This window comes from Musa acuminata, chromosome BXJ2-10, assembly GCF_036884655.1.
Source record: "Musa acuminata AAA Group cultivar baxijiao chromosome BXJ2-10, Cavendish_Baxijiao_AAA, whole genome shotgun sequence".
NCBI classification, from domain to species: domain Eukaryota; kingdom Viridiplantae; phylum Streptophyta; class Magnoliopsida; order Zingiberales; family Musaceae; genus Musa; species Musa acuminata.
Window position 1 is genome coordinate 19,085,030 of NC_088347.1, and position 26,301 is coordinate 19,111,330.

Genomic DNA, 26,301 nt, shown 5'->3' on the forward strand with positions numbered 1-26,301 from the left:
AAACTATTGTTGTTATCCTCATTCATCATTCTATTATCTATTTTCATCTCTCTTCTTTTTCACCTTTCTTTTCATGCTTTAATCGTATTTCTAAAGATTATTATTAAACATCAGCATATACTTTGACAAAAACATATAAACATAAATTTCAAGGGATAAATAATTATTTTCGAAAGATATGAACTCAAATTCAAAGAGATAAATATAAAAACCACTCATTTTGAAGGTGTATAATTTATATTATATATATACATATATACTTATATATAATTTCCGCGGACCAAAAGAGAGGAAAAAAAAAAAAAGCAAGAAAAGAAATCGAGAGGCGAACAGAAGAAGAAGGAATCCCCGCTGCTGCCGAACGCGTCTCAGATCGGAACGCTCGGTTAGGTTCCTTACGCGATCGAATGCGTCGGTGCAGGAGGCGCGGGTCCACGATTTGCCCGAGGTAGGTTTTGATCTTTCTCGGCCGGATCCAGTGAGTTGGATCTGTTATACGTCGGACGATCGTCGTTGTTTCTACCTTTATTCTGAATTCTCTTCATTCTTTCCGATCTTGGACGATTCCGATGTGCTTGTGGGTGCGTGAGCAGTGGAATCGCTGTGGGGGTTTTGTCGTTATGATCTGAAATGGTTTCTTGATTCTTACGAGGAAGCAGTCGGTGACGAATCTGCCGGACTAATATTTTCTTGAGGTTTTTTCGGATTAAAAGAAAGGGGCTTTGTGAAGGGTGTGAAGATGTAGAAAAGGGAGAAAAGGAGAGTAACGAGGGATCAATGATTCAAGATTCGACTTAAATAAGTCTTTATACCCTGACTATGCAAGTGAATTTTGGGTAGTTGAACTGTCGAGATCGATGTACTTTATAGGGTTTTTTACCCTATTCCTGGTGGGGTATTAGGGTTCTTGCAACATTTGCATGAATCGTATCAACGAACTCGACAGTCACTCCGACTTCGGTGGCTTTTCCTTCTCATAGACATGCCTGTAGATCTTTATTGACTGTAATGTGATGATTCCTTGATAGCATTGCAAGGCATTTGAAGGCTGACTTTATCTTAAGATGCGGTACAATTGGGCGGTCAAGATTAAGTTGCACGTACTTCGATGGATATAGCTTAAAATCCGTCCTTTAAATAGTGTTAGACCTTGTGATATTCCATTGTTAAGTAGAATTGTTTTGTTTACCTGCGAAAGCTAATCACTGTTTTGTCCGCTTCATCTGTTCATGACGCATGTTTTTACAGGTTAAGTGGAGCTGTCCTGACTATCCTATATTTTATGTCCCTATTGGGCATTTTGGCCCCTATAATAAGTCTAACATCTGGAGGTTTTCTGTCAGTGGAGTAGAGCTGCCTCTGGACTACTTTCTTTCATTTCTAGTGCCTCTGAGATCAATGTATAAATAAATGGAGAAATAGACATATTAAAGGAATCACAATTTTTTATACATTGAAACCATGATGCAATAGAAGTTGATAACAATTGATGGATTGAAAATCTAAGTGGAAATTTTGAGGATATCTGCTGAGATCAGTGCCTTTTGAAATGCATTTATTGTTCATAACGAGTAATTGACTTTGTTTGAGCTCGTGGTTTCTGATGTAGGTTCATCCGTGTTGCTATGCAAGCCATCGTTTGGAGATTTATAAACTAAGCTTGACCGGTAGTACACAATCGACGCCATGGCACCTGCAAGCAAGAGTGATAGGAAGGCACCGTTAGATGCAGCTGCTTGGATGTTCAATATTCTAACATCTGTTGGAGTTATCATGGTCAACAAGGCCTTAATGGCTACTCATCAATTCAGTTTCGGTAAGCCCATAGAAATTTCCTTTTTATGATTTTCTCATAATATTTAGGGCATAAAACAAGTAGATATCTAAAAAATTCCATGCTTGTAAGAAACAGTGTCCCATTTTCATTATGTACAATTCTTATTGAGTTAAGTGTTCCGTGTTTTCTCTTTAATGATTATGTTATCTTGAAACTATAGACATTAAAAGATTAATGGCTCTTGATATTTTGCTTTTTTTTCTTCTTTGTATGAAAATTTGTAAGTTTAATATCTATATTGTTGCAATTGTGCTATTTATTGCTGATTTTTGGATTTTCAGCTGATCTGTTCAATGTTATTCTGTTTTTTTTTTGTGCATTGTAAATACTAAATAGTACTTTTGACAGGTATGGTTTATGCTCAACAGTTATGTAACATTATATTCTGCTCTCTTATATTAGGTGTCCATGTCTAGTAAGGTGTTCCTTTCATCTAATATTTTTTTACCACATGAACTACTACAGTTCTTCAGCAATTCATACTTGACAGCATTTAGCCATTCTTTGGTATATCTTCTGACCTCTTTGCATAAGGTGCTGTCACTGTAGACTGGATATTTCTAATTGTTGTTTCATGTCAATCCACTAGTTCAAGCTGCTGTTGTCTTAGTCATTGTATGAAAATATTCTACACAAACAGTTATATAAAAAATGAAAACATAAATTATGAAACACAATAATCAGAAAACTTGTTATATAAAAACAATCAACTTTTCACCATTATTTAGATTCAACTGCAACTTATGTCAATGTTTAGCATAAGTCACAAGCGAAATGGATGTGTATTTCTGCATGCTTATATAACTTTGTAAATCAAGGTAAATATAATAAACAAGTCTAATAAACCAAGGAAGTTCGTTTATGAATTTTATGAATAGCATTGAAAATAATGCTATATGAAGCAGAGTCCATAAATATCACCTGTAATTCTTTGGCAATGCCCTTCCATTTTGTAAATGTACCTTTCATTGCTTGCCTCAGTGTAACAATATGTCCTATGCATCACAAGTTACTGACATAAACCAATACTAGTGAGTTATTAATTAGTTGTGATCAATAGCTATTTATATTACTTTAGGTTGTTCTTTATGAAACTTTGATAATAAATCAACGGGAGATGAATAAAATTTCAGTTGAAAAAAATGATGCATAAAGAATTCTTAAATCTCAACTCTAGTACTGTCTAATGACATGTATATAAAATTTTACTATCTAGTCTAGCGAAAATTGAATAATTTATACTTTTGCAAACACAATCCTTTATTAGGTCTTGACTGCTTTATGATTTTAAGATCCTGAATTTAGATGACTAAATTGCTTTGGAATAACAATTTATCTTTGCTTTTGAATTTTTCCTCGTCCTTTGATTTAGGTGGAGAAAGTGCTTTGTATACTAACTCTGCTTTGCTCTTGAATTGTTCCTCATACTTGCTTTGAAAATGAAATCCTTAGCAAATATAAAATTGAGAAAAATGATAGATTTATAAACTCCATTGGTGAAGTTCCTAACTTAAATGTTAGTTTTAATTTCATTTAACTCTTACAAGTGTTTTTGCTTGTTTTATAACTCTTTTGTGGTGCACTGTCTTAACTGCAGCTACAACATTAACTGGTCTGCACTTTGTCGCAACCACACTCATGACTATTGTATTTAAGTGGCTGGGATACATTCAAACCTCTCATTTACCTTTATCTGAGCTTATAAAATATGTATTTTTTGCAAACTTATCAATCGTCGGGATGAATGTTAGTCTGATGTGGAATTCCGTCGGATTTTATCAGGTTCGTTCTGATCACAGACTATAGTTTCCACTGTCTTAGGTATGGAAAATAATTTCACAAAGTGACAAACTTTTGTAATGTCATGACAGATTGCCAAGCTGAGTATGATCCCAGTATCATGTCTTCTTGAGGTTGTGTTTGATAAGATTCGTTATTCTAGGGCAACAAAGCTCAGCATAGTGGTGGTTCTTGTTGGAGTTGCTATATGCACAGTTTCTGATGTGAGCGTGAATTCTAGAGGGCTCATAGCTGCGACCATAGCAGTTTGGAGCACTTCTTTGCAACAATATGTGAGTAAATAAATATGCAGATTGGCAAATGCTCTCTCATTTGTGCATTGTTGATATTGTTTTCTTGCATAGCGTATAGACTGAGTGGTTTTTTTAATTTTAATTTTTTGAAATTCGGATGCTGATTGTATTCACTGGCTTATGTAGTATGTGCATTCTCTTCAAAAGAAATACTCTCTCGGATCGTTCAACCTCATCGGGCATACTGCTCCAGCTCAGGCGATGTCGCTGTTGATGTTAGGGCCTTTTGTTGATTATTGGTTAACAAGCAAAAGGGTGGACGCATTTGATTACAACGTAACCGTAGTGGTAAGTACCTGATGGTGTTTTCAAACTGCCAACTTTTATGGTGGCTCCTTGTGTATGTTCTCTCCTATGTTATGATTTGTTTTCATAATAAAAGTTGACTCCTATTATATTTGCTGTTTTCTGCAAACACTTCATCTATTAACTCCTTTAACATTTGTGTGCTGCAGTTCTTCATCTTTCTGTCATGCATCATTGCTGTAGGGACCAACCTTAGCCAGTTCATCTGCATCGGACGATTCACAGCAGTGTCATTTCAGGTCCTTGGGCACATGAAGACGATCCTCGTCTTAGTTTTGGGATTCTTCTTATTTGGAAGGGAGGGTTTCAATTTACAGGTAATATTCGGAATGATCTTAGCAGTTATGGGTATGTTGTGGTACGGAAATGCATCGTCGAAACCAGGGGGGAAAGAGCGATGGAGTTACTCGTTGCCCATCGACAAATCTCAGAAGCACGGACTGCTCTCAGAATCAGGAGAACACGATGGCAAAGTTTGATCTTTTTTTCTTCCATCATCCCACATGTTGAATCCTAAGCTGAGAGCAGTCTTTGGCACATGCAGTAGAACCGAAAAGAAGTTGCTGGGGGTTTCCTTCTTCATCCTTGTATTGTTTTAGGATTCCCTCAGGTTATGCTGACTGAGGCACTACAATTTTTCATTATTTTCTTATTTAAATATAGAGGAGAAAAATTCTCCATCCCGTTTTATTAAATATCTTATTTTTGTTGTAATATATGGACGTTCCATTCATAAAATGTTGAGGGATATATATATATATATATATATATATATATATATATATATATATATATATATATATATATATATATAGCTGCTCATCAAGATAAGCAGCTTCTCTTCACTGCTACATATGGACTGCAGCCAAATTGATGTAAGGGAAAACTTAAACGGTTCAGAATCGGTTCCACATTGAACTGGAAAATTTTCTTAACCTCCAAAATTGAGCTGAACCAATCCACCTTTCATATATAATGATAAATCGAACGAAATCTTGCATCTCATGGGATAAGCTACAATTCTACAATTTCCAAGTTGAAAAGCATCATGCAGTCGTTCTGGCTTAGCAATAGCTGTATGATAGAATAGAACACAGTAAATGCCACAGTTTCAACATAACATCGTCCGTCTTGCTACGTAGATAACCCATCACGAATCAAGCACTGTTTGCTGTAGAGGCTGCTCCAAGCCATAACCATCAATTGGCTAATCAGAGCAAGCTAAAAGACTTGGCATTTTGGTTTACAAGGAAAAATAATATGACTATGAACATTACACTCCAAGAAAAGACATGACATCCAATATGGAAAGCACCATAACCCTAATTGCAAGTAATTTACCCTTGAACATTGGACTCCACGAGAGGAAACATGCAGAGAAGACTGATCCGCGACAGGCGCCAAACAATCATGAAATCTGTCACGTTAATATTGGAAGCACAAAAACCCAAACTGCAAGTCAAAAGAGCCAGGTGATATTGTTGCAGCATAGCTAAAAGTACCTGACAACCATGCTCAACAAGAACACCTATGTAGCAGGAACAGTAAACAAGAGACACACCACATATTGATGCAGCACCCCTGTAAAAGATGCAGTACATGTAAATCACGTGCTATCTATTATGCATTTGAAACGATGCATCAGTTCAAAGATTCTCCACACATGCACCATAGTGTGTGCGCAGACGGCACATGATCAACTAATACACCGTTTAACATCAACCAAACCAAACCTTCTGTCCACCAATGGACGAGCAACAAGTATTCATCTTTCAGAAACATTACTCTTCCATAAGCATAGAGACACTTAAAAAAAAGGATAATCCAAGTTAGCAACAACATAATCAATACTCACTGAAACAGAAGTTTTCCAGTAAGAGAGACCTCACAATCCACATTTTCCTTCACCATTTCTCTGTCGTATTTGGACAAAAGAAATACGGCCATTAGACACAGATGATTACCTAAAGGTCCAAAATAATCCAGCTATCTTAACCATAAGATGGTCACTGCCTAACAGGACATTAATCTCAATTAAAGTCTCCTATAGTAGTCAAAGACAGTCAACTAGTGAAGATTAACTAAAAATATCAACTTTCGAGTTTTGCAAAGACATATTTTAAACAAAAAATAACTAACATAAAAGGCATGCGTACACATACCTGCATTTTTGTGTTGGTTTAAATGAAGGGTTGATTATCTTCAACACTGATGACCTACCTCCCAGGGCAGAAGTATTAAGAGAATATGTATCTTTAACAGATGAGCATAACGCAACCAACCTTTCAACACTACGTCACCAGGTATCCATTTAGTCGAAAGCCAAATGTCAATCAGTGTTTCTCATTTGGAATTTGACTTGTATCAAATACTTCTCAGTTCTCTCATCGGGAGGGAATGCCCACAAAAGAATTTATACATCATATATTGGATTTGCTGCGAGAACAGTTTCACTAGGATGACCAACCAAATGCAATGAGCAAAATGACCAAGAATCGAACTAATAACAATGGTTTCTGAACTCCAGCAGATTGGGTCAGGTGATTTTTGCCCCTTGCAGAATTCATTCCGATGATTCATACAACATCACATGGTCGAAGAAGGAATGAAACACTGGCTTTAACCATATCAGGTGTGCTTGCCAAGCTCCATCTTCTTCTTGATTGCACGGTGACCATGGTAGACAAAGGCATCAATGATTCCGGCAACAGTAAAAACACCTGATCAATTCCAAACAAGTTCGATTTTAGATAATCTCCTTTCAATTTCTTGGTTAGAGAAGGATAATGTTCATGCATATAAGTGTCAATGTTTTAACTATATGTCGTGTAAGGTGATGTGCAGTGTGAGCAGCTATTTCACTGCCAGATTAGGGGATACCATATCCTAGTTTCATTTGGTTAAGTTCAAGAAAGAGTAGCAGCACATTGACAGATCAGAACACACCTCCTATTATAGCACAGGCGTTTGTGAAAAGGTGCAAGAGTGATGCATTTTCTTCTGTAAATATAACCTGCAAAATAAGAAAAAGAACTGATCTCAGCTCTTTAAAACACATAATCCAATACATTGCGGAACAAGTGTGCAACAATATAGTCCATTCTTACTTTTAGCTTACCTTAATTGGTGAGAAGTCATAAATGAAGTATACCCCAGGTGGGGGCTTTGGATACACATCTGCATCTCTGAAGTGCTCTGTCACTGAAAACTGCAAAAGAACACACTTCAGTGCAAATCCATCCTTAAAAGAACAGGAATACAAAACACAGTTCACGAACTTCTTACCTGGTTTGAGTGAATTTTATGTCCTCTAATATCAATATAGATTGTAGGAACAACCTGTGAAGCAAGAAAAAACAAAGTACTATTTACGTCCATACTAGTGATATCAAATCAGAATGATCATGTCACACATTTTCCAGAAAATTAAAATGAGAGTACAATAAAAAGCAAACATGCTATATTAAATACATAAATGGTATTCAAGGAATTACATAGTAATCGAATTAGAAATTACTCATTAGTTTAAGGCTAATCGAATTACATAGCAAACTTATTTAATTTGCATCTTTTAGCCATGGTAATTTCTAATCGAATTAGAAATTACCATGGCTAAAAGATGCAAATTAAATAAGTTGCATATTGAATACAGAAGAACTTAAAATGATTGCTCACTTTGATGAAATACTGATACATCCCAGATGTAGTTTTGTGTATCCACTTCACACTGGATTTTTCATGCAACACGTTAGAACAGAATCTAAAACGATCCAAAATTAATAGAGATAAAGCAGCAAGTAGAATAAATGAAGATAGCCTGCCCAACTTACCCGTCAAGTGGGTTTACTACACCTGGGAACTCCTTTCCAAAGGATAATTTGTTTATTGTGTGGCTTATCTGGTGTTAGTCAAAAGAGAAAATGATTAAAGTTGATCCTCAGGTAAATTTTATACCTGATGCTGAAACAGAAAATCACCTACAACCAAGGGAAAAGAAGCAGCAGTGGTTAATTTAGTACTCTACTCACGTTGTAATTGTCTGTCTGAATGCCCAGCAAATCTTGCAAGAAACTATAAGATCCATGAAAGCTCTTTCCAGGAGCAAAGTGAAAATTTCCAGCTACTCTACTGACTTCCAGAAAACCATTGATGTTGCATCCTTCACCTTCTTCCTCCTTTATTTTGCCGATGAAGCCCTCTCTCTTGCACTAAATTGGTGATTAAAGTTGATTACAAAGAACCAAGTCAGATGCTTAAAAGTACATACAAACCGAAAAAGTAACAAAGTCTCATAGGCCCAGGAACAATCTTCAGAGACCAGCACAAGAGAGTTACAACAAGACACCACAGACTTAACAAGAGGTGGGGTACAGCACAGTCAAACCTTCATAGAAAGATGCATTAGGATGACCTACATTCATCACATGAAACTGGACTTGAATCTCCAATTAGATATGTGGAGAGATGACTGTCCAGTTCTGATGGTTACATGCCGGCAAAAAGCATCACGAGTTTTCTGTCGGTGTTCGTCAGCAGCAATTGTCCAACTATTTAGTAAAAAATATTACATTGGAGATACATGTACAAACTTATGATCTGGTCATATCACTGTTGAGTTCACTACAAATGAAAATTTTATATGATGTGTCATGTATGAATTCTGATACAAGGGAGAAGGGCAGAAGACACATTTGAATTCTAGAGAAAAACCCTAAACTAATGATGAAAATAATAACTTGCAGGATTAATTGGGGATTGGTAGTGTCTGATAACTAAAAACCCCCCTTTCAGTGGATATATCAAGATTGATCACAGATTTTACTAATCCTGGCTAACCAAGTGATCTCAGTAGTGTAATCAATTAGTGACTGGTCAGGCCACTCGCAACTGGTTATGACAAATTTTGCCATTTCCAGCATCTTGGAAATCTAAACCAGCTTCTGTCCATCTTCTGACAAATTGGAAATCCCATTTGGTTTCACAAAGATTCACATATACTTAATCCCATGATCCAATTCTAGATCAACTACAAACTCTCCATTTGTAGAAGTAAGAGAGACAAATCCCTTTGTTTCTCATCCCCAAGAATGTCCACCCACAGAGACAAAAGGTGTGATTCACATGAGAATCAGTAAGCAACTCATTGGTCTCATTTCATGTCTGTGGGGGCATTCTTAAAAACATTCCCTGAGGATTCAGAAACTTTATTCAAATGACAATATATGGCATGACAGTTACAATACTACGGTTAATTCAGCAGCGTAAAAGCTCATAAGAAATTATTTATGGTAACTCCAAAACCAAAATTTAGGTGAAGGAAAGCATTTTTGCAAACCTGGTCAATCAGATCTGGATTTGTCAGAGACCACCCCTTCTTCTGGTAAGCTGCACGAACTTCTTCACATGAGTTACAGCAATCATCATCTGACTACAAAGGAAAATGAACTGCACTATCTTAGGATGCCATTGGACAACAGTCATTACTATTGCTGCCTCAAGTTAGAAAAGGAATTGACACTCAGGCTAAATTAGCTGCACTGGAAGTAAGACTTAAGATACAAAGTGAAACATGATTTAAGCACATACCACTTCTGCCCCATAGCAAGAACCACAATAAGATTCATTGTGATCAAGTCTTCCACCATGCCTCTGTAAAGGTCTTTCAATCTAAAAGAAATATAACCCTAAAAATTTTAGAATAATAACAGATGCAAAACCACAAATTGGCTAACAAAAGGAAAGCATATAAAAAAAGTGTGCCTCAAGAAATTACCTATGGTAGTGTAAAATTTTTTAAGTGAATTGATAGATTTCAAGCTGAGGAAAATATATAAAGCAAAATTCATTTTTTTGCTAGGTGGCTTATGCCCTATAAAAGCAACAAGAAACTCAAATCTGGGCCAAACCATGGACCCACAGCACAGAACCCTTATACTAGGTTATATACTTTTGAGAACATCAAATGATATCAACAGATCTACAAGAATTAAGGACAACTGTCTCATGGAGAAGTGCATGTCAATACCCTTGGGCATCATCAATACTATGTTGTGTCCATTGCCACACCTACATGCTGGCTGAAATGAGTTGGCACCTCCAATGCCAGTAACACTGTTGTGATAATACATTTTTGGTGTAATTTGTTCTACCCTGTGCAAATTGGCACATAGACCATTGAAAATATAAACTAAAGGTGGAGTTCTTCCTCACATGAACATGCCCTATCCACCACTAGATTGCCATGGGTCCTAGAAATTTTGATTGTTATAAATGCTGAAGAAATTAGTTTTTGAAGAGAACTTGTTAAATCTCTAACATAGTCCACTGAAATACATTTTCCCACAAAAGGAAGATGGCCAAACAGATCAGTCATATTTCTGTTCACAGAAAACCAGGCCATCATGTGCAATACTTTCTAACAAGGTGGCTTCAAAGAAGATAATTTAATATACTTCCTCAACAATCTTTTATGAGGCCGACTTGCAGCTTATAAAATACCAAAGGCACAGCACACTAGGGTCTCAAATTATTTATTAAGTTCAGCCAATGACATATAACTAACTGTCAGGTGAAACTTGACATCAGAAGTCTATGATTTAATTTGAGCTCAAGGTTGAATTTGTAAATACAAATACCTTCAAACTAGTCAAATCGACTCATATTGAGCAGTATTTCAACACGATTTGAGCAATACAAACACCTACTGAAATTGAGAAAATACAAATACCTTCCACTGAAATTGAACAATACAAACACCTATTAAAATTGAGCAGTACAGATACCTTCCTGAATATTTCTTAGTAATACCAACAACAAATCTAAAGACATGCCTTGAGAAAATGACTGCATTAGGAATTGGAAAAATGTTAAAAATTGGATACCATAGCTTGTAAATACATAAATTTACAAAAGATTTAGCTCATTATTTCATGTTATGCATATTCTACTCACCTGATGCAAAGATTTAAAAAATGAATGGCTAATTATAAATTATCAAGAACAGGACTGGATTTGGGACCTAAGATAGGGATCAACTAAAACAGATGGTATTGACTGATCAGTAATTGACCAAAGAAACAATTTTACAATCAAAAAGGGAAAAAAAAAGAAAAGATAGTCAGAAAGGATTGCTAATCTTAATTCATACATTTGGAAGTCTTTACATATAAATCCTTGGTCAAGATTTAGAAACCTAAAGGTTTACCTTTTGTAAGATTGAAATAGCCAGAATTTATTAGTCACTTTGTTTGAATATTATGTTCACTGGAACAAGCCTAAAGTTGCCTGTCTGGTAAGATAAAGTTTGTCCATCTGATGTCTTGTTTAAAGAACTGCTTCATTTATCAGCATGTAAAGTCAATATGAACACCTAATCTCAACAAGCAATCTATTCTCCTGAAAGAGAAGTGAAGCCAGAATAGATCTCAATGCTTATCGACCTCTAAGTAAATCAAGAATCAAAAGTAACTTCCATTAACCCCATAAAACAAAACTAGACCTGGAATTATTTTTTGACGATACTAATTATCAATAGTGGGCTTCACAAAATGCTCCTTGTCTTCCCAATAGTGCAGCAAATCCACTATGTTTAACATCAAAATCCAACATTATGTCAACGAGACTATCAATAATTCTTTATATAAAGCTCCACCACCTGAATTGTCTCATGGTATACAATAAATGAAAATTGCATAATAAAAAGCTAAAAGATGTAGCAATCAATAAAGAGGTGAAAGATTCATGGAACATTAACTATAAAGATTGTATACATATGAGAACTCACATCAAGTGGCAAAATATCTCAAAAAGTATACCTTTGGTGCACCAATGCCATCTTGTTTTGATTCAATCACATTACCAAGATGGTCCATTCTTATCTTCACAATATCATGCCTCTGCAAAAAGTAGATAGTTTCACTGACATTTATTCTATATACAGAACATATTTGACATAAAAACACAGAAACTAAAACAGAACCATATAGTATAAAATATTGCGTATACATACTATGTCATAATGCCGCTCTCCACTGATATCCATTGTATCGACACTAAGAAGTGAACAAGGAAGTGATGGGAAGGTAACATCAAACTGCAAAATCAACAGTATATCAAATACTTTGACGATAAACCAACATAAATATTCTATCTTGAACTTCTGTGATCTTGTATCATGTTAAAGAGAAAACAACAATCTACAAAACCCCACTATACTCCTATCATATTATTTGGTAGACTAATAAGCAAAAGGGAATAAGCATAGATGCCAAGGAAATCTTCAAGCACATAATAAGGATAACAAGATGCAGCACATGACTAACTATAATATATATATGTATGTAAATATATATATATATATATATATATGTATGTATATATATATATGTATATATGTATGTATACATATATACATATACATGTATACATATACATGTATACATACATACATACATACATACATACATATATATATATATATATATATATATATATATATATATATATATATATGTATGTATGTATGTATGTATGTATGTATGTATGTATGTATGTATGTATGTATGTATGTATGTATGTATATATGTATGTATGTATGTATATATGTATGTATGTATGTATATATGTATACATGTATATGTATATATGTATACATGTATATGTATATATGTATACATGTATATGTATATATGTATACATGTATATGTATATATGTATACATGTATATGTATATATGTATACATGTATATGTATATATGTATACATGTATATGTATATATGTATACATGTATATGTATATATATATATATATATATATATATATATATATATATGTATATAAAATATTATATATACATATATATATATATAATGATAAACTAAATGGACATAGCAATCACGAATGTGTCTAATTAGACAAATCAAATGTGATGTTTAGGACGATATACTAACATTGATACGCAGCATTTCCCCTCTTGAATTATCTACTATCAGCTTAGTTTCAGTTGCTGAATAAAGATACATTCCTGAAAAAATATAATAGCAAACAACATTGAACAGTAAGAGGTTGCAAAAGTTTGCAAAAAGCTTAATGGTAAAATGCTTGCTGACTTTATGTAAAAGATTCTCAGTTATAGTTCATGAATTTACTCAAAAATGTATCTGATTATAACTCAGGCTATCAATTTTCTTATACATGTATAATAATCCTATAGAACATTTTTCGCAGGAAAACAAAATCATAGAGTCTAAAATTTTAAAATTTACACCTCTGTTGTAATAAGTAACTCTATGATATGATACATGACCGAACAAAACTAAAAAGGTGAAGAGTTTTTCGAAAATACTTCCAAGCCAATACAGACCTCAGCAAACTCCCTCATCATTATTACTAGAATTTTTGTAATAAGCTTTTGCATTATCAACTGCAAATATTTTGAGAAAATGCCAGGATTATCCTCTGTGACAGTAAATTTAAGTAGATGGGCCAATATAGACCAGTCATCTAAAATCTCCTGCTATAAATAGTTGCTCAACCAGAAAATGAAGGAGAAACATTTAGTGGTTCAATAATTCTGTCATCAATTAGGAATCCAAGAAAAAATAAAGAGGGAGAAAAGGCTAAGAGGAAAAATGAAAGTTGATTTCAAGAACTCATATCAACATTTGAAACACATACTCCTTCGTTCATTTTCTTCTAAAATGACATAGTTAATGATAGGAGTTTAGAAATGTGACATAGATTGCTCAGAATCTTTTAAATAAAGAATGCATTTCCTATTCAACTCATAAGCATCTTGATATCGATGCATCATTGCCACAACTCTTTTGAAGCACTTGCCTTTGTAAGAATGATATTCAATGATGAATTAATGTACATCGGAAGGGACTACTCATGGATAAACACTCTCTTCAAGAACATCAGTAGCACTAATATAGATATGGAAAGTTATGACACTTTAAATGATCAAATAGCCAATTTTCATCAGCAACCCACAGTAATTGCCAAAGTATTATTGTGATTATATACCCAATACTAGATCTGCATATCTTAAACTACATTATTATCCAGATTCTTAAAAGAAGTCTAATAACATTACATGCTTAAAAAAGTTAATACCACAAAACTTGGAGAGAGCATATTTAGAAGGAGAACTTATTCATTACGGCATCAATCAGGGAAACAGAAAACTCACAAGGATTGGAATCAAAATGAAATTTCAAAATTAATCGATGCAGAAATATAGAAATATATGTGATAACTTCTTTCTTCACTTACTTCCTAGTGACTGGATGAGCATAACGAGAAGAAAAATCTGAAGTGATTATTAAGTACTCCTAAGGGACTACACTCAGAAAGCACACATCAAAACATATTGACCCATAGAGCTCTCTGGAAGAGAGAACTCAGTTATACTGCACAAATACACAAGCCAATGGCAAAAGTAGTGTGCATATAGGATGGTGTTGAGTAAAGGGACCAACATCAATTTTCTGGTTCATGCAGCCAAGCCAAGTTGAACTCTGGAGCAGCATACGCATGGTACAGGAACTTCGAAAGCCTACCAGGAAGCTTTAAAACGAGGTGATCCTCATCTTATAAAGAATCCTATGTGTGGTATCTACTGCCTAAATATGCCTAGAGACCTTACCGTACACCGCTTACCCCTCTGTTGCTGTGTATTGTTTTGGCACTAGTTTGTCCGTGTTCGATTACACATTTCACTTGCTCTTGATTCCAAAGAATCCAACAAAAATCGATCGCACCATCAAGAAAATCCAACTCGCAATCCAACAAAAGAATTACCAGGTTATTGAATAAACTAACATAAATCCTACCGGAAATCTCAAAGACAGAGAACCAGTGTGGAGTAGCAAATTATTCGCCTGGTTTACTGAATCCATTAAATGCGAAGAAATTAACGACCCCAAGCCCCAAATCGTGACGAGGTAGCTGCACCAGACTACAAGATTCAAACCAAAACAGCCCCTCGAAACCGAATCGCCTTCCGCCATATTCCACCACCACATTCCCAGCACATTAACCCGAAACGCATCAAGAACTACAAACAACGCCGAGAAAATAAACAGATAACAAGAAGAACTCACGGATCTCGGAGAGAAACAAGAACAGCATGACGACAGAAGAAACGATGGTGATGAGGCTCCCCGAGAGCGTCCGGTGGTAGAAATCCTCGTTGATCTTGGGGTAGGCGTCCAGGTTCCTCAACCTGTTCAGGATCTCCATCACCGAACGACGGAATCGCGGCTTCGAACCCTAGAAAGGCGTGGGTGGATCAAGGAGTTCCGGTAGTGAATCTAGGGTTCCTCTCCGCGATCGTTCTCGGACCGCGGTCCTTTACAAACGGAACACGCGATTGGTCGCCAACGCTGCCGGGGGTGTCTTTAGGAATTTGCCAAACTATTGGAAGTTTTCTCCATAGACACGTCGCAATTCACACATACGGTCCCCCAAAGTTATCGACTCGTATACATTAATCTCTATCTTTATAGTTCTAATTATATTAGTACCCTTTTAAGGACTTGAAACTACTTGTTGTTTTGGTGGAGACTATTCAGAGTGTTTTAAATATATTATATTTTTTAAGTAAATAATTTATTTAGAAGTGATCACTACCAACACACACACACAATCTCAGTTCATACATTATCAATAAAAAGGAATATAATTTTAAAATTAATTGTTGATATAAGTCTATATAAATTAAAAATCCATTAGACAAACTTGTTACGATTAATAAATATATATCTTCTTTAAGGTCTACCATAACAAATGTGGATCGTATCATAACAATCATATGTAAATCCTTATTGTTTTATCTCCACTTTTTCATTAATTATCACTCGATTTAGTTATCAGATATTCTTTTTTTTCATGACCCTTAAAGCATGAATTTTCAGGAAAAAATTAAATAGAAAGAGAGATAAGTCAATCATATACAGCAACAGTTTTAGAATCACATACATGACAGCAAACCCGCCTTCAGCAATGGATGTCCAATAAGCAGCATTGAGTTTTTTTTTTTGAAGATAAGACGAATATTTGCAGATATCACTGGCCACTCACTATACTAATAACCTCTTCCATTTCCTATGCCTGGCTAATCTAGATTATATTGCACTCGAATCATCTACTAGCATCCCTACTTACATCAACATCATCAAGAGCCTTTTTATTCTGCAAAATAGATGTACAAAGGAAGCAGTCAGCCAAGGACCCTCCCAAATATACTTCAAGGGCTTCATACCACCAGTTATTCAGCAAAGATTAATTACCATGCAATTCTCTGGTCCACCTTGGTTTTACTTGTTTTTACCCTGCCCCAAAGACGTTGGAAAATGGCAGAATTCATGTTCGAAGCACAGTTCTCTCGTAAGAAACTCGAAACTCATCGATCGACTTCTGGAGAGCTTCATACCCTGAAACCGATGACTTCGCAAAAGACTTCAGCTTATCTAGGAACTCCACGAGAACTGATTTCAGGTTGCCATAATCGAGACTACCATTGGCATGCGTATCATTTGTGAGAACATGTTCTCCTAGTTTATCACCCTGCTCTGCATTTTGTGGTAATGAGAATGATAACTTTGAAGTCCCATAGCCCTTCTTCTCTTGGCAAGGCAAGTAATGGGTTGTCACAGTTACTAGATCCTTTATAGCAGATTCCACTTCCTTGGTAGGCAGACTATTCAGCAGCAGTAACCAATCTTCGCAAGTAACAAAGATGGGAGGAGCCATGTCTCTTTTTGGACAAAATTCTGGAGGCCTTCTCCTAAATGACTTGTTCCGTTTTTGTGATAATACTAAGCCTTTACGAAGCCACTCATTGATGGCTTGGAGATAGGATTTGTGTGCTGATACCCATTCTGTGAAATTTGAACCCAGAGAATTCAGCTCAAACTCAAGGACTGTGGCCCGACACTCCAATTCAGACTGAATTGACAGTTTGTTGCTGCCGTTGTTGAAAGCCAACGAGATAATGCTGTACTGACGGCTGTGGTGGTCAAGCATTGTTCTCCACATTCTTGTTAGGCTGCACACATATTAGCAAAAAGTAAATATCAAACCCTGATAATGCAATGCATTTGAGATCATTTGCAAATTTTAAATACAGAAAAGGGTAATCATGTCAAACAACCAGATAAAAAACAGTAGTTTTTTCTACTCTTCATAAATCATAAGTTCATTACAGAAATTGGCTGCAGAGAAATTAATGAGTACAAAATATACAGGTCCATGTCGTAAATATTCCCCTCTTTTTTCTGTAATGTATGTGGTTCTACCACAACACAATTGTCCCTACTAAGTTTTCTGGCGATATAAAAAATAGTGCCTTGGAACATAGTATTCTTGATCAAATATAGAAACATTATCATCTTTTACAAAAGAAACAGGAGAAACCTGAGAAATATTGTTATGAGCTCAAAAGAGAAAAAAATCTATCAAGGCTCCACATGCTTGAACAAGGGAAAGCTGCAGAAGAATTTTTGTGACACCTTGCAAGTGTTCTCTTGTCACCAAATTTTATTTGTGGCCCATTGGCCAACTAGAATTGAGAATGTACTTCTACATGGGAATTTGAAGTAATAGAAATAAGAACAAGGACCAAACCTCAAAAGAAGTCAAGAAAGATTTTCAAGAGAAATTTCCACAAATTTCATCAATATCTAAGAACCTGGTCATATCAAATGCTAGATTTTCATTAACTTAAAGATAAAAGCACAGCAAAGGTTAAAGGATTAGAAACTATGAGGATGGTAATACTATGGCATTATTGAAGCAGGAAAAGAGGTGGTACACATTTGTTTGACCAGTTCCAGTGCATTAGGAAATAAAAAAAATAGGGTTCTTATAAAAAATTAGCAGATGCTTCAATAACAAACAACGCGAATTGGTAGTTTGTGCAGTAATTAGATTTTCTAGACCCACAAGATAACATCTTATATAGGTGAACTCCTCTATTTGCAGTCATTGAAACTATCAACGAGTTTGTACTTTGTAATAAGCACCTCTTTCTCAGCTCGTGTAATCTCCTAATGATGCTATCTAAAACTAACTATAGGTAACTGAAGTTTTCGAAAAATGGAACAGTGAACAAAATCTCCACAGCATTTATAGCTCACTATGCAACTGACAATAAATAAAAGATTTCAGACTGCATTGTCACGGACTTAGCTGGTTTTGTCTAAGTCGTGCGGCACCCTTGCGTGTCCGTTCGCAAAGGTCAGCCTCCCCGAAGCCTCCCATTGTCCCTTAGGACCAACAAAAGAGAGAACGGGTTAGAGAGAATGCCTCACTCAGGATCCACAAGCAAACATCTCCGAAAACACTTCATAGACAATGCAAATTACAAACAGACTTTACAAGCTCTGAATAGTTGCACAACAAAAGGTAAAATGATCCACTACAGACCAAAAATCTCTCACACGTGTCCACATGGCACAACCTTTATTTACAAGCCTAAAGCGGCCACCAACCTAACTAAAATGAGACTATTAAGCCCTTGACCGTCCCTCTACATGCTGTACAAAGCATGAATATACCAAAAGACACGGACATATATAAGCATTACATCAAACATCCTGTTTAGAAGTTTGTCCGTGACAGCATGGTGCTTTCATAGTACACCAATGTTCTAGAAAATTGCAGGGTGGTAGGCGGGTGTCCATAATGATATGGACTGCATAGGTGCTACACAAACATCTATGCAACCACCAAGAAGTCGAAGAAATTTCAGAACTTTGGGAAATACATAATAAGAAAAGGATGAAGTAATGTGTATGTATTCCAAAGTAGTCCATACACCAAGATCCAATTTGAAAAAAAAAAAAATCTATTCATCTAGTCTTGAATCACATACAGAACAAAGATTCAACAAATGCATATAAAGAAGATCTTATATTGACCACATGAAACTCCCAATATTATGGAGGGCTTTGTCAGAAATTCTACAAAGCCCAGCAGAGAAAAGGACACATGCAGTTGAGGATTCCTGGAACAATGTCCAACAAAACAATTGAGAGAATTCTTGAAATTGTTTCATATGGATTAATATTTTCGTTGTCACACGGTCACACCTATATTATTTAGCATGTTCTACCTAGTACCTACCCAAGCCAACACAAAGGAATATTTGGAACAGCTACTATCAACATAAGCTATTCTAGAAAAAGATACATTAAAGATATCCTGATAGCAGAAAATTTGTATCCAAGGTTGAACTAATAATATCACATCCTATCTGCACACTGAGTTCAGAGAAACACCATGTTACCTTTTGTGCTAGTCTAACCAACATACTAATTAAAAGATATATCAATAGCAGGATTCTGTCAACCTCAACTAATCTAAAAGAAAACAACTCTCAAGTATCGGGATGGCATGCTATCTATAGCCAAAGTTGAAATACAGCAACATTTATGATCTGCATAGAGGAACAGCCTGTGCTAGCTTTTTTCTGCTAATCTAACCAAACAATGATGAAAACAATCTTTTAGTAGCAGGATACTTATATCCATGATTCATAGGAACAGGATTAGTTAAGACAGTCCTAAGATTTCTTATCAAGATTGGATTATATTACAGGTTAGTATTCAAAAGATTATGTTTAGGAAAAAATGACATGCATGGTTTCCATGCAAAACCACAATAACATTGTACTAACAGATCAACAGTAACAATATCAAGCCATGTTCATTGGGACCATTACAAGGAACATTTCCATTATGCAGCTTTGCCAAGTGTAATGTCATTTATTGATCCAAAGAAATTACTAATATAGACTTGTTAACAATATATTTGAAACATAAACATGGAGTATCCAATGTGATATTTGAAGATGACCCAACTTCAGAGGGTTCTTTATCATTACATACAAAATTGAGGGGAAGAGATTCAACCCAATAGTGTTGTGAACATTTTTATTGTATTCTCCCTCCTCCCACTATACTTATTCCTCTTCCTCCTCCCCTCTCTATCATCCTCCTCCCCTCCTCCTGGGATTGGCTGTAGCAGCTTTGACTCACCTTTATAGGTTGATATTATTGAGATCTGCATATAGTAACCGATCTGGACTGATCCAGAAATCTGGCGAGACAGATTTTTTTAGCACATTAACTAATCCAATTAGACGTTGATTCATTCTGAGTTTCTCTACAGATTCTCAAATTAGAATTGTGGATGACATTAGTGCAAGACTGCAAGTAGGCATGCACATAAAAGTATTTTAGAGCCAGTACAAAAGTTTTGCAAGTTCATGTGCATGTTAACAAGATACGATATAATGAGATATGGAAAAGCAATCATACCCTCCAATCAACTCTTCCAGTTGTGGTTCAAGCTCCTTGTCCCTTATCTCCTCTATTTTCTTTGATATAGAATCAATTCTCTGGATTGCAACACGGATTCTAGAATGGAGATCCTTGACAACCGCACGGATTTTATCAATGTTTTCTGGTTTTACTTTTGTAGATTCTTTCTGCCTCAGCAGTCTACACTTCATGTCATACTCCCTCCGGATTATACCACTTGCCTGATACACAAAAATGTAAAAGCTTAGATCTCATGTCTTAAATAGCAATAAATTAATAAAAATAAGTAGAGTGCAAGAGAATTACAAATTAAACTTAAGAGAAACATTGTGAAGGTCCAGGAACAATGCAATCAGGAACAATACAAATGTTCCCAAACATTTGTTTGGGAACATCTGCAATAACCAGCAACATCAAGTAACAAAATTCCCAGGAAAGAAACAACAATAACAACACTCAAAGATAGATGACAATAATTGTTTCTTCTGGGGAAGTCATAAAGTTTATTGAGATGGGAATTACAATTTAAAGATCAGTGACCCATTATTTCAAGAAAGAAAACATGGCAAGATATGACATTGAGTTGTTAAACAAATCTAAAAAGGATTTTTAATTAGTCAATAAATGTGAATTGTATCATTGAACTCAGTCTTTCCTTCAATGATATCACCAAATATAAATAAATAATCAAGAACTTGAAGTATTTGCATAACGCCCTAGACTTATTAAATTAGAAATAAAGAAAATGAGGAAGTATAAACAGTATATCAACCCACACAGAAGGCATATAAAGTCAATCTTGCTGATAGTATTAGTAAACCGCCTTATTAAATTAGAAATAAAGAAAATGAGTAAGTATAAACAGTATATCAAGCGATGCAGAAAGCGTATAAAGTCAATCTTGCTGATAGTATTAGTAAACCGCTCTCCTATCCACGTCAACCATTAATATTGGTCCAGTCAAGCCACTAATGGGCTAAGCTCATAAAATTTGTTTTGAGTCACAACTCTGACACGTTGAAGATGACAGCCATTATTACCAGCCCATTGGATCCAGTGATCTCCCTACAGGTATTGTACAAGATATATAAATGGGACCCTTCATATAGTTCATCATTTCTTATTCCTTTCTCCCAACTATCTCATTTATTTTGTCTTTACTATGCATTTGCTGCTTAGGCATTGGAGGAGGATCCCACCAGTTCCATCTCGGCTCTTCTCTTGCAAGTTAGAACTCCAAATCTAAGTGGATATTCCAAGCAGCTCAAGCTCAATTTGGTGTGTGTGCCAGCACCCAAAAAAATGAAAAGCCAGATTGGATCCGACATCATACATCAGCAGGATGACCAAAAAGTGCATCATCACTTACAAAGATGGTGTTAAAAATAGCGAATACTAAAAAGACAAGCCTCCAATTGGATGCATCAACCCACAGATAATAAGACTCACAGAAAGAAAACCAGATATATGTATCCACTGACCAACATATGGCTGATTACTAACCATAGACAGAAGTGCAAAATCAAAGGTCCTGTATTGAACTGTTGTACAACTTTTTTTTCTCATTGATCAGAAGAAGCAATTCTTGCCCTTCTACTCATTCTCAGTAATCTAAATTAACTGAAAATATAGTGAATGACAAAATAAAAGGACACCAAGTAGCAGACACATGCAAATAAATAAAAATACAATGAATTCTTATCAGCGTATAAGGCTTAAATGAATGACTACTAACCTTAACTTCATCATAAAGCTTTCTTTCCCATGCATATAGCCTATCTAATGTTGAGGCATGGCTACCTGAATTCATGTAAGTACCATTGAAGAGATTACCATTGGGTTCCTGTGTATCATCTTTTGTCATTGAACCAAGAAAATTCTCAGATGATGAGGAGAGCAATGACACCGACCTATGCCATGTTAAGTACTTCACTTCATTTGTAGCAGAAACTGCATTACAGACTTAAAACATTAGAAGCTTCATCATCAATAAAGCCTCCTCAAACTCGAGTCCTTTTTCTTTTTTCTAATAAGTACCAATACTAGTTTCTGCACAGTAAACTTTTGGTAAACATGACACCTTAATATAGGTTAAAAATAACAATCAGAATCTGAGTTCACTAATTCTGCACAATTGCAGAAGATTGCATGTAACAGTTTTATTCTGACTTCAAGATTAACAGTTACATAAGACCAATGCTCGAGTAGAGGAACAGTGATGGCATTTAAAGGTATACTTACCCTGATGGTGAGGTGTTTCTGCTTTACAACAAGCAAGACAGGCTGTCAAAAATGCAGACGCTTTTGATCTGTGAGCTGCATCGAAGATTTGTTATTAGTACCTACCATAATAAGGTGATACATTATAAACTACGTATTCAGAATTGTAAAATTATTTACTAAATTTGTTGTAAAGATAAACAATGTGCTAACTAGTCCAGGATAATTATAAGAAAATGATCCTGACATTTGATTAATAGGCAAATATGCTAACAAGCATATGCATCGGCACACATATAAAACACTTGGAAGTTTATATATCTGAGCAAGGAGTACTTTTAAGCTAATCAGGGGTATAGCCTTTGGTCGGAGTGTAATTCTCTTCCCCTGGAATGCTCAGCAGAAATTTAATGAGGTTTTTTCTTGTCTTCTTACCATTTCCTTCAGGAAATAAAGGCCGGAATTGCACTTTGTTTGCCTCCAGCATCCTTGGGACTTCTCTTCCAGATTCAGAAGCTTTCAAGTATAGGTCTTCAATTTCATTCATACACGACAAGAAATCCCTCGCCTTGTGATTAGTTTCTGGATTAGATTCTTCAGCCTTTCCATTTATAGAAAATGCAACTTTGACGGATGCCACTTTTGTTGGTGTCTTTTCAGGAGTTCTATCATTTTCATAGATACCATTTTTAAGCTTCATATCATCCCCATTCTGGTGCTTTGTTGCAGAAACAATATCTACCATAGATTGGATGGTTGAATTGTCACTCTTTGATTGATGTTCTGAAACCAAATTTCGGTTCTTGAATATTCGAACCAATGGTTCATTGGAAGGTTGGTCAAAATCATCTTCCGAGTCCAAGTCATTTTTCCCATGTGCTATGTCCCCTTCTTCTTCTTCTTCCAAATCTGGTATGCCCTCCTCTTCGCTGAGATGTCTAGTTTCATCGGCATTATCAAAACCATAGTTTAACCCTTTCCCATCTTGAAATGAAAGCTGATTGTCAATAGGATGAGGAACACCAAAATAATCCCATGGCTGCATCCCGGTAGGTGTGGGGGAATCTTCAAAGGATGAAATTTCATCTGATTGTGATGCAAGGTGCTTTGGAGTGGCGGGTGAGGTTTGTAGGGTCATCGTTACTGAAGTTGGAGGTTTCTCTTTGACTGTCATGTAAGAAGTTGTTCTGGCTTTCATGTGATTCACATGAAGATGTCCAGATGAGAGGAGAGAAGGAACTGGAGAAAATGATTCAGCTGTCTCCATATGCTGTGAAAGAGATGGAGATGAGTTTGAGAACTGCGATACAGGCTTATCAGTTGGAGCAAGAGGCTCGGGTGTTGCAGATGTTGATGTATACAAGGAAGATTTAACAGGGGATCCAGGGTCTACAAATTGTCTAAGTGCGATTCCAGTATTTCTAAGGGACTGAACATAAGAAACATGAGCAGCTGCAAGCGAGCATCTTTCATCAAGAGCTTGTCTAACAAGCCGCCTCCTTTCTCTGCATAGCACAAGGGCCTTGTCTTCTTCGATCTTTGAGTTTGCAACCCCCATTTTTATAAGAAGAATCCACAACTCTGTACCTATTTTCCAGCATACGTAAAGTTAGCTACAAGTCCGCAAACAAATATGTATTGGCAGACATGTGTCGAAGGCCGTCATCCATCTCATGCAAAAGAGAAAGTTCTCACAGTCATCATAGCGGACAGGCTAAAATAGAAAAATTGGTCAGTCAGATGATGTAGGTTGGAGAATTGGTGTGAAACACTCCCAATAAAACTCAAGCACAAAGGACAATAATCGACATATATTGCTCATTGACTGCAAAGGGGATACAAGCCTTCACACCCTAACGTTTTGTCTAATGACTTCACCTAGAAGGATCACATTCAAGACACTTCCTGTAAACAAAAAGAAGCAAATATCTTAAACCCAGATCACTTTTCTTACATAAAATAGAAACTAACCCCAAAAACTCATGCTTCATCTTAAATACACATTCAAAAGCTTAGATGATCCTCTTGCATGTGGAAAAAAAAAAGTAGATTGCAGAAAAACTGAGTGCCTGCTTTTTTGGCTCTATTTCAGAACGAAAAGAGCAAATTTCTTAGTATTCATGTTGGCCTATAATTTTCAAGTCGCACGATTTAACCACATATGAGTGATCAACGAAGTAACACAAATAATGCATGTGATAAAGATGAAGGGCAATTAAAAATCACTTGTAGATTGATAAAAATAGAAGCTACCCCACTCTGAAAGATTGCCGACCGCGACTCTCAGAACATGGCTGAGTCCAAATTAAACAGACGTAACCCAATGTCAAAAGATCAAGCATAACTTTATTACAAGACGATGGACAAAAACAAAGCCCACAGGAGCAAAAGAAGCTTTATGCAGTACCAATTAACACGGCCCTGCTTTCGCTAACACGTAAAAGCCGAACCACAGAGAAAAAGAAAAAAAGGAAAAGAACACGGATCTCGGATTCAATGGTAACATAACCACAGACTGGAAGTACGTTAACTTTTGGGGGGGATCACATTTTCATCGTATTAACAGTAAAGATCTCGACATAAACAAGAAAAGAACGACAACAAATCAGCTCGGTGCATCGGGAACACTTAATCCGATGAATCTAAAACGGAAAAATGCGCCCGAAAGCGGGGGGAAAAAATCCTTTCCGGCCAAGAAAGTAGCGACCCAAATCGTACCCACTAAAACATATCGAACAACATCTGAATCAAAAGGAAGAGAAAAGGGATATAGAATAGGCGACAACTGCAGGAAACCAGGATTAGTTCCGTTCACCTGAGGCCCGAGCGGTAGGCTAAGGATTCCCCTCAATGAGGGATTTTGCGGGAGCTCTCATCAAAGCCGCGTAATGAGACGCTATGGAGCACGATCGAGCTCGATGGAATTCGTGCGAGAAGAGAGAAGAACACTGGCGGAGGAGGAGAGTAGAGAGAGAGAGGAATGGGAGAGAATATGGAGCGCTTCACGCCTTTTTTTAATATAAAAATAATAATAATAAAGGTATGAAAAGAAAGAAATATATTAAATGAAATGACATATCTACCCCCCTACATTAATATAGTATAATTTTTTGTTAATTAAAATATAATAATATATTAACCAATCGAATATCTCAGTAAAAATGATAAGATTTGAACTATTCAATTTATTAGATTTGATCATTATTCTTGAAGATTAAAAAAGGATAAATTCAACAGCGACTGCAGAATATGAGAAAAATCATTTCTTACATAATCTATAACTCAATCTTTACGTTTAAAATTAATAGCATATGAGAATATTTCTCGATTGGTGGAAGCATCTCTAACATAAACAAACAATAAAAGGTTATGCCTCTGTTACAAGAATCATTCGGTGAGACATCTAATCACATCTATGTTGCAGGGGCATAAAAGGCAAAAGCCATGAACAAAGGGATGTCAACAGCATGGTCTTCCAAATCCGATGTGATGCAATAAACGATGTACCGCCTTCAC

General features: G+C 35.9%; 3 protein-coding genes and 1 long non-coding RNA gene across 6 annotated transcripts; 1 reads left to right on the plus strand and 3 right to left on the minus strand.

The window, feature by feature from the left end:
• Positions 1 to 283: 283 nt before the first annotated feature.
• LOC135624382 (UDP-rhamnose/UDP-galactose transporter 5-like) lies at positions 284 to 4,931 on the plus strand. 2 transcript variants are annotated; one of them, XM_065127913.1, is made up of 6 exons: positions 284 to 478; positions 1,610 to 1,816; positions 3,435 to 3,619; positions 3,709 to 3,909; positions 4,057 to 4,218; positions 4,386 to 4,931. In XM_065127913.1, the coding sequence occupies exons 2-6, from the start codon at positions 1,687 to 1,689 to the stop codon at positions 4,713 to 4,715; spliced, it is 1,008 nt and encodes a 335-aa protein (XP_064983985.1). In that variant the 5' UTR covers positions 284 to 478; positions 1,610 to 1,686; the 3' UTR covers positions 4,716 to 4,931. The 2 variants fall into 2 exon arrangements, with proteins under 2 accessions (XP_064983985.1, XP_064983984.1); XM_065127912.1 differs by having other exon boundaries at positions 285 to 448.
• A 747-nt stretch (positions 4,932 to 5,678) lies between these two features.
• Positions 5,679 to 6,536, minus strand: LOC135624386 (uncharacterized). Its single transcript, XR_010491662.1, has 3 exons — positions 6,399 to 6,536; positions 6,092 to 6,151; positions 5,679 to 5,817 (listed from the first exon to the last, which is right to left on the minus strand). It is a non-coding gene; the product is annotated as an uncharacterized LOC135624386 (long non-coding RNA).
• Positions 6,537 to 6,554: 18 nt separating this feature from the next.
• LOC135624385 (uncharacterized) lies at positions 6,555 to 15,644 on the minus strand. The gene is made up of 13 exons (XM_065127915.1): positions 15,343 to 15,644; positions 13,186 to 13,259; positions 12,245 to 12,328; positions 12,051 to 12,131; positions 9,823 to 9,903; positions 9,572 to 9,664; positions 8,265 to 8,444; positions 8,067 to 8,134; positions 7,912 to 7,963; positions 7,522 to 7,575; positions 7,355 to 7,444; positions 7,183 to 7,249; positions 6,555 to 6,956 (listed from the first exon to the last, which is right to left on the minus strand). Exons 1-13 carry the CDS (start codon positions 15,479 to 15,481, stop codon positions 6,865 to 6,867), a joined length of 1,155 nt encoding a protein of 384 aa, XP_064983987.1. The 5' UTR covers positions 15,482 to 15,644; the 3' UTR covers positions 6,555 to 6,864.
• A 600-nt stretch (positions 15,645 to 16,244) lies between these two features.
• On the minus strand, positions 16,245 to 25,760 carry LOC135581708 (protein ROLLING AND ERECT LEAF 2-like). Of its 2 annotated transcripts, none has more exons than XM_065127916.1 (6): positions 25,601 to 25,760; positions 23,221 to 24,372; positions 22,807 to 22,881; positions 22,301 to 22,515; positions 20,563 to 20,786; positions 16,245 to 17,288 (listed from the first exon to the last, which is right to left on the minus strand). In XM_065127916.1, the coding sequence occupies exons 2-6, from the start codon at positions 24,341 to 24,343 to the stop codon at positions 16,604 to 16,606; spliced, it is 2,322 nt and encodes a 773-aa protein (XP_064983988.1). In that variant the 5' UTR covers positions 24,344 to 24,372; positions 25,601 to 25,760; the 3' UTR covers positions 16,245 to 16,603. The 2 variants fall into 2 exon arrangements, with proteins under 2 accessions (XP_064983988.1, XP_064983989.1); XM_065127917.1 differs by having other exon boundaries at positions 23,221 to 24,690.
• Between the last annotated feature and the right edge of the window lie 541 nt (positions 25,761 to 26,301).

Coding starts and splice junctions, on each gene's coding strand:
- LOC135581708 (XM_065127916.1), bottom strand. CDS start 24,343: ATGGGGGTTGCAAACTCAAAGATCGAAGAAGACAAGGCCCTTGTGCTA. Junction 22,882..23,220: donor TTTATTTCCTGAAGGAAATG/GTAAGAAGACAA, acceptor TCTTCGATGCAG/CTCACAGATCAAAAGCGTCT. Junction 17,289..20,562: donor CTGGAAGAGTTGATTGGAGG/GTATGATTGCTT, acceptor ATATGTGTGCAG/CCTAACAAGAATGTGGAGAA.
- LOC135624385 (XM_065127915.1), bottom strand. CDS start 15,481: ATGGAGATCCTGAACAGGTTGAGGAACCTGGACGCCTACCCCAAGATC. Junction 9,665..9,822: donor CTTGCTATGGGGCAGAAGTG/GTATGTGCTTAA, acceptor TTTCCTTTGTAG/TCAGATGATGATTGCTGTAA. Junction 7,576..7,911: donor TGTATCAGTATTTCATCAAA/GTGAGCAATCAT, acceptor CTTGCTTCACAG/GTTGTTCCTACAATCTATAT.
- LOC135624382 (XM_065127913.1), top strand. CDS start 1,687: ATGGCACCTGCAAGCAAGAGTGATAGGAAGGCACCGTTAGATGCAGCT. Junction 3,910..4,056: donor GCACTTCTTTGCAACAATAT/GTGAGTAAATAA, acceptor TGGCTTATGTAG/TATGTGCATTCTCTTCAAAA. Junction 4,219..4,385: donor ATTACAACGTAACCGTAGTG/GTAAGTACCTGA, acceptor TGTGTGCTGCAG/TTCTTCATCTTTCTGTCATG.